General features: G+C 46.8%; 1 protein-coding gene across 1 annotated transcript in view; it reads right to left on the bottom strand.

Annotated features, from left to right (window-relative positions):
- LOC126176269 (UDP-glycosyltransferase UGT5-like) overlaps nucleotides 1-13,390 on the bottom strand; it is a gene marked incomplete at its 5' end in the record, with an annotated part of 49,779 nt that overhangs the window by 17,520 nt on the left and 18,869 nt on the right. Inside the window, 2 exons of the mRNA XM_049923417.1 lie at nucleotides 5,687-6,146; nucleotides 6,232-6,413. Of these exons, the coding sequence (XP_049779374.1) occupies nucleotides 5,687-6,146; nucleotides 6,232-6,413 (642 nt within the window). The remainder of the gene's footprint in view (nucleotides 1-5,686; nucleotides 6,147-6,231; nucleotides 6,414-13,390) is intronic.

Below are 13,390 nucleotides of genomic sequence, written 5' to 3' on the forward strand. Positions count from 1 at the left end.
GATATTTTACAGAAGTAACTGCTACCAGTGTTTGTTCCGCTATCATATAATCATACAATAAAGGATCCTTTTTTCTATGTATTCGCAATACATTACATTTGTCTATGTTAAGGGTCAGTTGCCACTCCCTGCACCAAGTGCCTATCCGCTGCAGATCTTCCTGCATTTCGCTACAATTTTCTAATGCTGCAACTTCTCTGTATACTACAGCATCATCCGCGAAAAGCCGTATGGAACTTCCGACACTATCTACTAGGTCATTTATATATATTGTGAAAAGCAATGGTCCCATAACACTCCCCTGTGGCACGCCAGAGGTTACTTTAACGTCTGTAGATGTCTCTCCATTGAGAACAACATGCTGTGTTCTGTTTGCTAAAAACTCTTCAATCCAGCCACACAGCTGGTCTGATATTCCGTAGGCTCTTACTTTGTTTATCAGGCGACAGTGCGGAACTGTATCGAACGCCTTCCGGAAGTCAAGGAAAATAGCATCTACCTGGGAGCCTGTATCTAATATTTTCTGGGTCTCATGAACAAATAAAGCGAGTTGGGTTTCACACGATCGCTGTTTACGGAATCCATGTTGATTCCTACATAGTAGATTCTGAGTTTCCAAAAACGACATGATACTCGAGCAAAAGACATGTCCTAAAATTCTACAACAGATCGACGTCAGAGAGATAGGTCTATAGTTTTGCGCATCTGCTCGACGACCCTTCTTGAAGACTGGGACTACCTGTGCTCTTTTCCAATCATTTGGAACCTTCTGTTCCTCTAGAGACTTGCGGTACACGGCTGTTAGAAGGGGGGCAAGTTCTTTCGCGTACTCTGTGTAATGTTGTTGTGATGCCTCGTCTAAGGAGGTGAAATGCGTAACCATCACGTTTCCGACTTTGATAAACGTCGTATTGTAGCCTATCGCGATTGCGATTTATCGTATCGCGACATTGCTGCTCGCGTTGGTCGAGATCCAATGACTGTTGGCAGAATATGGAATCGGTGGGTTCAGGAGGGTAATACGGAACGCCGTGCTGGATCCCAACGTCCTCGTATCACTAGCAGTCAAGATGACAGGCATCTTATCCGCATGGCTGTAACGGATCGTGCAGCCACGTCTCGATCCTTGAGTCAACAGATGGGGATGTTTGAAACACAACAACCGTCTGCACGAACAGTTCGACGACGTTTGCAGCAGCATGGACTATCAGCTCGGAGACCATGACAGCGGTTATCTTTGACACTGCATCACAGACAGGAGCGCCTGCGATGGTGTACTCAACGACGAACCTGGGTGCACGAATGGCAAAACGTCATTTTTTCGGACGAATCCAGGTTCTGTTTACAGCATCATGATGGTCGCATCCGTGTTTGGCGACTTCGCGGTGAACGCACATTGGAAGCGTGTATTCGTCATTGCCATACTAGCGTATCACCCGGCGTGATGGTATGGGGTGCCATTGGTTACACGTCTCAGTCGCCTCTTGCTCTCATTGACGGCACTTTGAACAGTGGACGTTACATTTCATGTGTGTTACGACCCGTGGCTCTACCCCTCATTCGATCCCTACGAAACCGTACAGCAGGATAATGCACGACCGCAACTTGCAGGTCCTGTACGGGCCTTTCTGGACACAGAAAATGTTCGAATGCTGCCCTGGCCAGCACATTCTCCAGATCTCTCACCAATTGAAAACGTCTGGTCAATGGTGGCCGAGCAACTGGCTCGTCACAATATGCCAGTCACTATTCTTGATGAACTGTGGTATCGTGTTGAAGCTGCATGGGCAGCTGTACCTATGCACGCCATCCAAGCTCTGTTTGACTCAATACCCAGGCGTATCAAGGCCGTTATTACAGCCAGAGGTGGTTGTTCTGGGTACTGATTTCTCAGGATCTATGCACCCAAACTTGTGAAAATGTAATGACATGTCAGTTCTAGTATAATACACTCCTGGAAATGGAAAAAAGAACACATTGACACCGCTGTGTCAGACCCACCATACTTGCTCCGGACACTGCGAGAGGGCTGTACAAGCAATGATCACACGCACGGCACAGCGGACACACCAGGAACCGCGGTGTTGGCCGTCGAATGGAGCTAGCTGCGCAGCATTTGTGCACCGCCGCCGTCAGTGTCAGCCAGTTTGCCGTGGCATACGGAGCTCCATCGCAGTCTTTAACACTGGTAGCATGCCGCGACAGCGTGGAGGTGAACCGTATGTGCAGTTGACGGACTTTGAGCGAGGGCGTATAGTGGGCATGCGGGAGGCCGGGTGGACGTACCGCCGAATTGCTCAACACGTGGGGCGTGAGGTCTCCACAGTACATCGATGTTGTCGCCAGTGGTCGGCGGAAGGTGCACGTGCCCGTCGACCAGGGACCGGACCGCAGCGACGCACCGATGCACGCCAAGACCGTAGGATCGTACACAGTGCCGTAGGGGACCGCACCGCCACTTCCCAGCAAATTAGGAATACTGTTGCTCCTGGGGTATCGGCGAGGACCATTCGCAACCGTCTCCATGAAGCTGGGCTACGGTCCCGCACACCGTTAGGCCGTCTTCCGCTCACGCCCAAACATCGTGCAGCCCGCCTCCAGTGGTGTCGCGACAGGCGTGAATGGAGGGACGAATGGAGACGTGTCGTCTTCAGCGATGAGAGTCGCTTCTGCCTTGGTGCCAATGATAGTCGTATGCGTGTTTGGCGCCGTGCAGGTGAGCGCCACAATCAGGACTGCATACGACCGAGGCACACAGGGCCAACACCCGGCATCATGGTGTGGGGAGCGATCTCCTACACTGGCCGTACACCACTGGTGATCGTCGAGGGGACTTGGAATAGTGCACGGTACATCCAAACCGTCATCGAACCCATCGTTCTACCATTCCTAGACCGGCAAGAGAGCTTGCTGTTCCAACAGGACAATGCACGTCCGCATGTATCCCGTGCCACTCAACGTGCTCTAGAAGGTGTAAGTCAACTACCCTGGCCAGCAAGATCTCCGGATCTGTCCCCCATTGAGCATGTTTGGGACTGGATGAAGCGTCGTCTCACGCGGTCTGCACGTCCAGCACGAACGCTGGTCCAACTGAGGCGCCAGGTGGAAATGGCATGGCAAGCCGTTCCACAGGACTACATCCAGCATCTCTACGATCGTCTCCATGGGAGAATAGCAGCCTGCATTGCTGCGAAAGGTGGATATACACTGTACTAGTGCCGACATTGTGCATGCTCTGTTGCCTGTGTCTATGTGCCTGTGGTTCTGTCAGTGTGATCATGTGATGTATCTGACCCCAGGAATGTGTAATAAAGTTTCCCCTTCCTGGGACAATGAATTCACGGTGTTCTTATTTCAATTTCCAGGAGTGTATGTTTGTCCAATTAATACCCGTTTATCATCTGCATTTCTTCTTGATGTAGCAATTTTAATGGCCAGTAGTGTACTACAGCCGCACATTTATCGCTCTCATAGGGACAGTGAAGACAATATTATACGATCTGTATCACGTACAGAGGCATTTACGTAGTGAATTTTCCCGCGCTCCACATCACGATATGTGGCACATAGGGGAGTGCCATCAACCACACAGTGTTTGTGTAGGAGCAGAAGCTATCACTTTTGGGCTATGGACTACATATCTCCTTCTTTTCATGTGATACTTTCATTTAGATACATATTATTGTCTTTTACTTCTTATTTTGATGTATTTTAGCATTTCATGGCGGTATATAAGAGAATTCAAAGCCCAACGCTATTCATACCAATGCTTAATCCATATTTAACTACGAATGTTGTCGTTGAGCGTAGACGAAAACTGCAGAGGATTCTGCAGCCTTTTATTAAATAGTCACACCGGTTATAGTCAGATCATCGAAGGAGAGTAACGTCTGGCGTGGATAGTAATTGTATGGTTAACCGTATGGGTAAAGTACGTGCTGTTGGCTATTTTCCCTTTGCTTTTACGGCGAAGGTGAGATGGGATGGTGGCGTAAAATTCCTGACCACCAGACCTCAGGTCGATGTCCTGGATTATATTCTAAACCTTTCCGCAGCGTCTCGTGTAGTGTAGGCATCTGATACTGTTGGTGGTGAGCCGTCCGGCAAAAGGTGCCGCTAAGCTCAGCCCCCCCTTGGTGCTATTCGAAAGGAGTAGGCTGTGTGTCGGTACTGGATTTCACTTCTCCCATCTCTCATCACCACTCACTACAGTCATGACCCCACGATACACACACACACGCAATTCTCATAGTTCTCGAAGGCACAGCGCCATCGTGGGCAAACTGCAGAAAAACCTAGACGGCTGAACCTGCCCTTCCCGAATCTCCCAACCAACAGCGCCTAAGTAGTGTATTCGTTCACCGCTCGTTGAAAGAGATGAAATTTCAGGAGGTAGAATGAAAACCTAGGGATACTTACTGAGGCAGGTACAAACACACAGAATAAGTGGTGCGCTGCAATACAGGAGTTTTTTGTACTTACAGATTCGCTAATTACGTCGTTCTTCTAAATATTTGGTTTCATCGTTCAGACTCAGTAACTCGGAAAAATTTGTTACCTTTTCTCCCTACAAAAGCAACATTTCATTTAGTGTTGCGTGAAACAGGAAAAAAGCGTTACTCTCGGCCACACAGACACTCCCACAGTGGCAGAGCACAGCTAAGAAAATCAGTTTCTGGACTGCTGTAATCCAATACGTGGATGAAAATAAGAGTAGATGACTATCTCCTTAATCATAACAGCAGTCGTTACCCCGTTTGCAGATGGATTTCTGCCCTGTCATTGCTTCGGAAAGAAAGTCACCGGGTAAACCTGAGACAGAAACCAGCACGACTGCCAGCATTTGGACTCAAAATAAACTGTCGCCTCCATCCCCCCCCCCCCCCCCCCCAATCATGTTACATTCCTTAACACCTTTCGGGACAATACGACAGAAGGTATGTGACTGGCCAATGCAACACTTCAGGGGAGTCTATGAAAGACGACATACAGATCCGACCTAGGTTTCTGATCTTATTCATTGGTTTAGAAACCCCCAAAATGTTCTTAATCGTTTTTCAATTGAGTGATGTAGGAAACCTGTCAAAAATTTCCTTCAAAATTAGACTCCTGTTCAGCTCCGCAGAAGAGCTGAATTTCGCATAGAAAGTCTGAATTATCATATAAAGGCGATTTTGCTGTAGAAAATATTCTAACGTTGCAGTTCCTATCTGATAATTTCTTAAACCTAGAGTATCGATGACGACGTTTACTTCTTGCCTTCTCTTACAATACCATCGTTGATTATACCCATGTGTGCTAGCAGCTCTTCTGGAATCTGTCTGGCACTCTTCTCAAACTTGTCAGTCTCTACAAACATGCAACCATCGGTGGCTGACATAATTCTCGTTGTCATTTTTTTCTGACAGAAATCATTTGTATGTACGCATTTACATGCGCAATCTAACGTCGCACGTAGTGTATTCAGTGACATGTATGGCAATTTTTGACCAATCCACATATGATATATTTATTAGGTATTTCAGTGCACAGTCAGACGGTATTGGAAATGCGTCGTGTCCACAGTTGTGTGTAATGGATCAAGAAATGTTCAGTTACTCATCAAGAGTGGAGGATATTCTTACAAGGAAGAGTTTTACACAAATAATTTAAAAATGAAATTATTCTTCTGGGTTAATACACTTACCCGAGGAAGTGGCTTCCGCTGTTTCTCTAGATGTAGTCCAGTCACCTCAATGACATTAGGCAACTGTGGCCGTGGGTAATTCACGCTGAAGTGGTTGTTGACAATAATAAGGCTGAAGTTTCTGTCAATTTCTTCCACAGGGGGGTGATTAGGGCCAAAATACTTCCTAATCAGTTCATTTTGCGATGGCATTGTTACGTAGTTCCATGTGTGAAATATTCGAGCCATAAAATAGGCATTATATAGTCTTTCCCAGAAAGACATGTGGTCTGTGTAGCCAACCATCATTTCGGGACAGTATGCTGGGTTGTTGGGATTTCCATAAGAAGCGAGAACTGGACCAGGAGCGCCCAGAGACACGTAGCCAATTGTTGGTGGGGATCCCAATTGGTGAATCAAGCCATAATAGCAATAATATACTAACTGCTCCAGAATAACTACGTCGAAAGACGGCTGGGACCTGCAAACAAAAGTAAGACATCTAAACATCTTAGTATTAAGCATTTAAGAATGTAAAACATATCGCTCAATTCAAACATAATTACCGGAGAAAATTCTTCATCTGTTGGGATTCTAACTGTATCTCACATACCGCCTTTCCTGAAGGAGACCATGTTTCTATGAATCCAACTGGACTTTGGTCTGACATCGAAGTAAAGTCAAATGATTTTCTCCGATAGTCGTATGTCATCGATACATCAATTTCTGTAAAATTCTGGATGTTTTTCTGTAGGAAAAAAAGTATTTCAGTAGATACGTCCCACAAATATGTTACATGTTCAATAACGAACTACACAATGGTGCCCAACTTCTAAGTGTCGGCGTGAAAAAGGAAAACTGAATGAGAAGAATCTGAAACTCATTCTATAACTACAGTACGCAGTCAGCTGAGTTAAGTATAAATAACACTTGACACGATATTCTGTTGTTTTCTTTACTGCATGAGCTTGTTTGTCAGTGGACGTGCGCTTAACAATTACCTGTAACAGACTTCGAATAGGTACGTCATTTGAAGATAACGCATTGAAGAGGATCAGAAACACTTTTTCCCGCCATATCTACATCGTCTATACACTGGTTTACTGGCTACAGTCCACACGTGCATAAAAGTACGCCAGACAACGAGCTCGTCACAGCTGAGCTAGCTAACGTATGTCAGTACGGTGTTTCTCGACTCTGAGGTGTGTGGCTCGAGACCGGGCGTTGGAATTAATTTTCATCTCTTGTATTTACCTGGCAAATGGACTGCGGCTCATGTGTAGTGCCCTTGAACACAAGACTTTGCGCCAATAATCTGGACTAAATACCAGAAGTCCCTATAACGGTACATGGAGTGAGGGAATGACAAACTGTTGACTGAAACCCGTCCGATAGATGGGAATGTTAAGCTGGGTGGTCTCCTTGGTGCCTGTTTGAGAAGAGGCTACGTGCTGTCACAGGTTTCGCTCTCTCTCTTCTCAAATGGTTCAAATGGCTCTGAGCAATATGGGACTCAACTGCCGTGGTCATCAGTCCCCTAGAACTTAGAACGACTTAAACCTAACTAACCTAAGGACATCACATACACCCATGCCCGAGGCAGGATTCGAACCTGCGACCGTAGCAACAGCGCGGCTCCCGACTGGAGCGCCTAGAACCGCACGGCCACCGTGGCCAGCTCCCTCTTCTCACATTTTCATACAATACAAATAAGGCATTATACACTACTGGCCATTAAAATTGCTACACCAGGAAGGTGACGTGCTACAGACGCGAAATGTAACCGACAGGAAGAAGATGCTGTAATGCTGTATATGCAAATGATTAGCTTTTCAGAGCATTCACACAAGGTTGGCGCCGGTGGCACACCTACGACGTGCTGAAATGAGGAAAGTTTCCAGCCGATTTCCCATACACAAACAGCAGGTGACCGGCGTTGCCTGGTGAAACGTTGTTGTGATGCATCGTGTAAGGAGGTGAAATGCGTAATCATCACGTATCCGACTTTGATAAACGTCGGATTCTAGCCTATCGCGATTGCGGTTTATCGTATCGCGACATTGCTGCTCGCGTTGGTCGAGATCCAATGACTGTTGGCAGAATATGGAATCGGTGGGTTCAGGAGGGTAATACGGAACGCCATGCTGGATTCCAACGGCCTCGTGTCACTAACAGTCGAGATGACAGGCATCTTATCCGCATGGCTGTAACGGATCGTGTAGCCACGTCTCGATCACTGAGTCAACAGATGGGGACGTTTGCAAGACAACAACCATCTGCACGAACAGTTCGACGACGTTTGCAGCAGCATGGACTATCAGCTCGGAGACCATGGCTGCGCCGACCGGAGTGGCCGAGCGGTTCTAGGCGCTTCAGCCCGGAACCGCGCTGCTGCTGCGGTCGCAGGTTCGAATCCTGCCCCGGGCATGGATGTGTGTGATGTCCTTAGGTTAGTTAGGTTTAAGTAGTTCTAAGTTCTAGGGGACTGATGACCTCAGATTTTAAGTCACATAGTGCTCAGAGCCATTTGAACCATTTGAACCATGGCTGCGGTTACCCCTGACGCTGCAACACAGACAGGAGCGCCTGCGATGCTGTACTCATCGACGAACCTGAGTGCACGAATGGCAAAACGTCATTTTTTCGGACGAATCCAGGTTCTGTTTACAGCATCATGATGGCTTCATCCGTGTTTGGCGACATCGCGGTGAACGCACATTGGAAGCGTGTATTCGTCATCGCCATACTGGCGTATCACCCGGCGTGGTGGTATGTGGTGCCATTGGTTATACGTCTCAGTCACCTCTTGTTCGCATTGACGGCACTTTGAACAGTGGACGTTACATTTCAGATGTGTTACGACCCGTGGCTCTACCCTTCATTAGATCTCTGCGAAACCTTACATTTCAGCAGGATAATGCACTACCGCAACTTGCTTGTCCTGTACTGGCCTTTCTGGGCACAGAAAATGTTCGACTGCTGCCCTGGCCAGCACATTCTCCACATCTCTCACCAACTGAAAACGTCTGGTCAATGGTGGCCGAGCAACTGGCTCGTCACAATACGCCAGTCACTACTCTTGATGAACTGTGATATCGTGTTGAAGCTGCATGGGCAGCTGTACCTGTGCACGCCATTCAAGCTCTGTTTGACTCAATACCCAGGCGTATCAAGGCCGTTATTACGGCCAGAGGTGGTTGTGCTGGCTACTAATTTCGCAGGATCTATGCACCCAAATTGCGTGAAAATGTAATGACGTGTCAGTTCTAGTATAATATATTTGTCCAATGAATACCCGTTTATCATCTGCATTTCTTCTTGGTGTAGCAATTTTAATGGCCGGTAGTGTACTATACGCATACCCATTACAAGCACCTACATTTAACAGATCCATTTAAGACACAACTCTCATACTGTCACGAACTGCGAAGAAAGGGATCATACAACGAGGTGACAAAAGCCCTCCTAATATCGTGTCGGACCTTCTTTATCCTTTGGGAAGTGCAGCAACTCAACGTGATATGCACTCTACAAGCCGTTGGAAGTCCCCTGCATAAATGATAAGCCTTGCTGCTTCTATGCAGGATTTTGTGGGCGTTCTGACCTCTCGACTGCGTCCCATAAACGTCCAATGGGGTCGGGCGAGATGGGTGGCCAAATCAAATCGCTGCAATTGTCCAGAATGTTCTTCAAACCAGTTGCGAACAATTATGGCCCAGAGACGTGGCAATTTTAATTCATACAAATTCCAATGTTGTTTAGCAACATAAAGTCCACAAATGGCTGAAAATAGTCTGTAAGTAGCCGAAGATAATCGTTTCCAGTCAATGATCAGTTCCATTCCATGTAAACATAGCCCGCACCATTATGCAGCCGGCCACCACTAGCTTGCACAGTGCCTTATTGACAACTAGGATCCATGGCCTCGTGGGGTCTGGGCTACAATTGAACCATACCGTCATCTCTTATCAAATGAACTCGAGACTCGTCTAACCAGGCCACAGTTTTCCAGAGTCTAGGGCCCAGCTGGTATGGCCACGATTCCAGCTGTTAACTGACGCACTCGTGTCGGTCGACTGCCGCCATAGCCCATTAAAGAAAATTTCGCCTCATTGTCCTAACGGATATGTTCGTCGTGCGTCCTACATTGATTTCTGCGATTCTTTCACCCAGTGTTGCTTGTCTGTTAGCACTGACAACTCTAAGCAAAACCCGCTGCTCTCAGTCGTTAAGTGAAGGCCGTAGGCCACTGCGTTGTCCATGGTGAGAGGTAATAGCTGAAATTTGGTATTCTCGGCACACTCTTGTGACTGTGAACCTCAGGATATTGAATTCGCTGACGATTTCCGAAACTGAATGTCGCTATTCCGCGTTCGAAGTCCATTAATACCCGTCGCGCGGCCACAATCACTTCGGAAACCTTTTCACATTAATCACCTTAGTCCTAATGACAGCTCCGCCAATGCACTGCCCGTTTCTGCCTTGTGTAGGCGATACTATCGCCGTCTGTATGTGTTGTAGTGCGCTAATGAAGCAAATCCTTCTGTATTAAGCTGCTGAATTTACACATAGGAGTCTCCCAAGCCAACAGTAGCACTGAACTCTCTATTGTGACGCTTCTGACATACACAGTAAGCAGTTTAGTGATTAATGAGGTGTCGTATTGGGTTGGGTCACACTTTTGTTTGTCATCGAGTGAATGTTTCTTCTTCTGTCGACTACAGAGATGGCTCAAATGGCTCTGAGCACTATGGGACTTAACTTCTGAGGTCATCAGTCCCCTATAACTTAGAACTACTTAAACCTAACTAACCTAAGGACATCACACACATCCATGCCCGAAGCAGGATTCGAACCTCCGACCGTAGCGGTCGCGCGGTTCCAGACTGAAGCGCCTAGAACCGCTCGGCCTCCCCGGCCGGCGACTACAGTGATGATTTACTGTAACCACGTCACCGAGAGATGTGCCTGAGGCTCGGAATGAAAGCGGTTCGAACCCCATCTAGCTATCTAAATTTAGAATTTCCGGGGTTTCCCTAAATCGCCACGGAAATAAATCACGATAATTTTCTCGAAAAGAAAGCGGCCGATTTCATTTACCTTTTTTACTAAGCACAGGTTTTAGATCGTGCAAAAGAAGCCACCTGTTGTTAAAACTTCACTATTTAAGCGTTTCGGGTGGGAAACATCATCCGAGTATCTACCAAACACGTCACAGTTGACATGAAAGCACGACTTCAATTTGAAAATTGTGGTAAGTTCCTATGGCACCAAACTGTTTAGGTCATCGGTCTCTAGGCTTACACACTACTTAATCTAACTGAAACTAACTCACGCTAAGGACAACACACACACCAGTGCCCGAGGGAGGACTCGAACCTCGACAGGGGGAGCCGCGAGAACCGTGGCAAGGCGACGACAGACCGCGCGGGGATACCGCGGCGCACCACTTAAGGATGATATATTAAGAATAAATATAATTAAATCAATTGACAAACAAGTTCACGCAGTAAAGAAAAGAACGTAATACAGAATATCGTGTCAAGTGTTACTTGTAGTAACATAGATGCCCAACTGACTGCGTACTGCACTTGTAGAACGTAACATGTCAACTGGTTGTACTGACGTATCATCAAAAGTCAACGGGAAATTATTAAAACTTTTAATGAAAATTTAGAGCCACAGAAACGTGCAAACAAAAGAACATCGTAAAGGAAGGAATATGTAGAGCTGAGCATCCCATCGACAATGAAACCATATAGGGGCAGACCATGAGTTCGGTGTAGGGCCTCGCCCAGGCCGCCCAAGTGCTACCACTGCAGTGGATGACCGTTACCTATGGATTATGGCTCGAAGGAACCCTGACAGAACGCCACCATGTTGAATAATGCTTTTCCTGCAGCCACAGGACTTCGTGTTACGACTCAAACTGTGCTCAATAGTCTGCAAGATGCGCAACTTCACTCCCGACGTCCACGGCGAGGTTCATCTTTGCAACCACGACACCATGCAGCGCGGTACAGATGGGCCCAACAACATGCCGAATGTGCCGCTCAGTGGCGTCACGTTCTCTTCACCGATGTGTGTCGCATATGCCTTCAACCAGACAATCGTCAGAGACGTGTTTGGAAGCAACCTCAGCAGGCCAAACGCCTTAGACACACTGTGCAGCGAGTGCAGAAAGGTGGAGATTCCCTGGTGTTTTGGGGTGGCATTATGTGGGGCCGACGTCTGCCGCTGGTGGTCATGGATGGCGCCGTCATGGCTGTACGATACGTGATTGCCATCCTCCGACCGATAGTGCAACCATGTCGGGAGCATACTGGCGAGGCATTCGTCTTCATGGACGACAGTTCGCGCTCCCATCATGTACATCTTGTGAATGACTTCCTTCAGGATAACGACATCGCTCGATTAGAGTGGCCAGCATGTTCTCCAGACATGAACCCTTACGAACATGCCTGGGATAGATTGAAAAGTGCTGTTTATGGACGACGTTCCCCACCAACCACCCTGAGGGTTCTACGCCCTATCGCCGTTGAGGAGTGGGACAATCTGGACCAACAGTGCCTTGATGAACTTGTGGATATCATACCACGACGAATACAGGTATGCATCAGTGCAAAAGGACGCGCTACTGGGTATTAGAGATACCGGTGTGTACAGCAGTCTGGAGCACCACCTCTGAAGGTCTCGCTATATGGTGGTACAACATGCGTGTGATTTTCATGAGCAATAAAAACGGCGGAAATGATGTTTATGTTGATCTCAATTCAAATGGTTCAAATGGCTCTGAGCACTATGGGACTTAACATCTGTGGTCATCAGTCCCCTAGAACTTAGAACTACTTAAACCTAACTAACCTAAGGACATCACACACATCCATGCCCGAGGCAGGATTCGAACCTGCGACCGTAGCGGTCACGCGGATGTCTATTCCAATTCTCTGAAAAGGTTCCGGACCTCTCGGAACCGACGTGATGCAAAACTTTTTTTGATGTGTGTACATGCGGTATGAGCAAGGGATGATGGAAAGAGGAGGAAGAGAGGACAGCGTGAAACAATCCTGGCTCATGCAGTCCGCACATTTGCTCCACCTGTAACCACCTTGTATTCAGTGGGACGTTAAACATAATTTTTTTTTCTTTCTTCTATGTATCACATCAGTGATGGGATGAACACATTATTATAAGTATTAATGGTTTCCAGAAACTTGATATTTGTTAAATTCGGTCCATATAGGCAGTGAGACACGGCGAAATCATTAAAATGGTTCACATTAATGTAACATTCGTTTCTAAATTTTTAACGAGATTCGTTTTAAGTTCGAAACAATGTATTCATAGTTCCTTCATCAAATAGATCGTATTTACATACAGAATCGTTTCTACATCTTTCCATGGCGATAAACGTAAATTGACAAAAATATTGTTGGATGTTTTCTCTCCAGATGTTCTCTCAGGTTACTGTCAGTCATTTTGGGACATAATGTTTGATTACAAATATCGTACCATGCAAATTCGTAACTTTCGTCTGTTACAGTAACATATCTTCACAAATAACTTGACTTATGCCTGCCAATTACTTTTAGCAACCAGAAACGAACACAGACAAAACTGAATCTACGATTCGTATGCATTACTTTATATAATTCGAGCGGAGACACGCGGTGTTGCCCAGGTACTTATTTATAGCTATGCGACCACGCCCGTACTGCCCAACGG

This window comes from Schistocerca cancellata, chromosome 3 (genome assembly GCF_023864275.1).
Source record: "Schistocerca cancellata isolate TAMUIC-IGC-003103 chromosome 3, iqSchCanc2.1, whole genome shotgun sequence".
Lineage (NCBI taxonomy): Eukaryota > Metazoa > Arthropoda > Insecta > Orthoptera > Acrididae > Schistocerca > Schistocerca cancellata.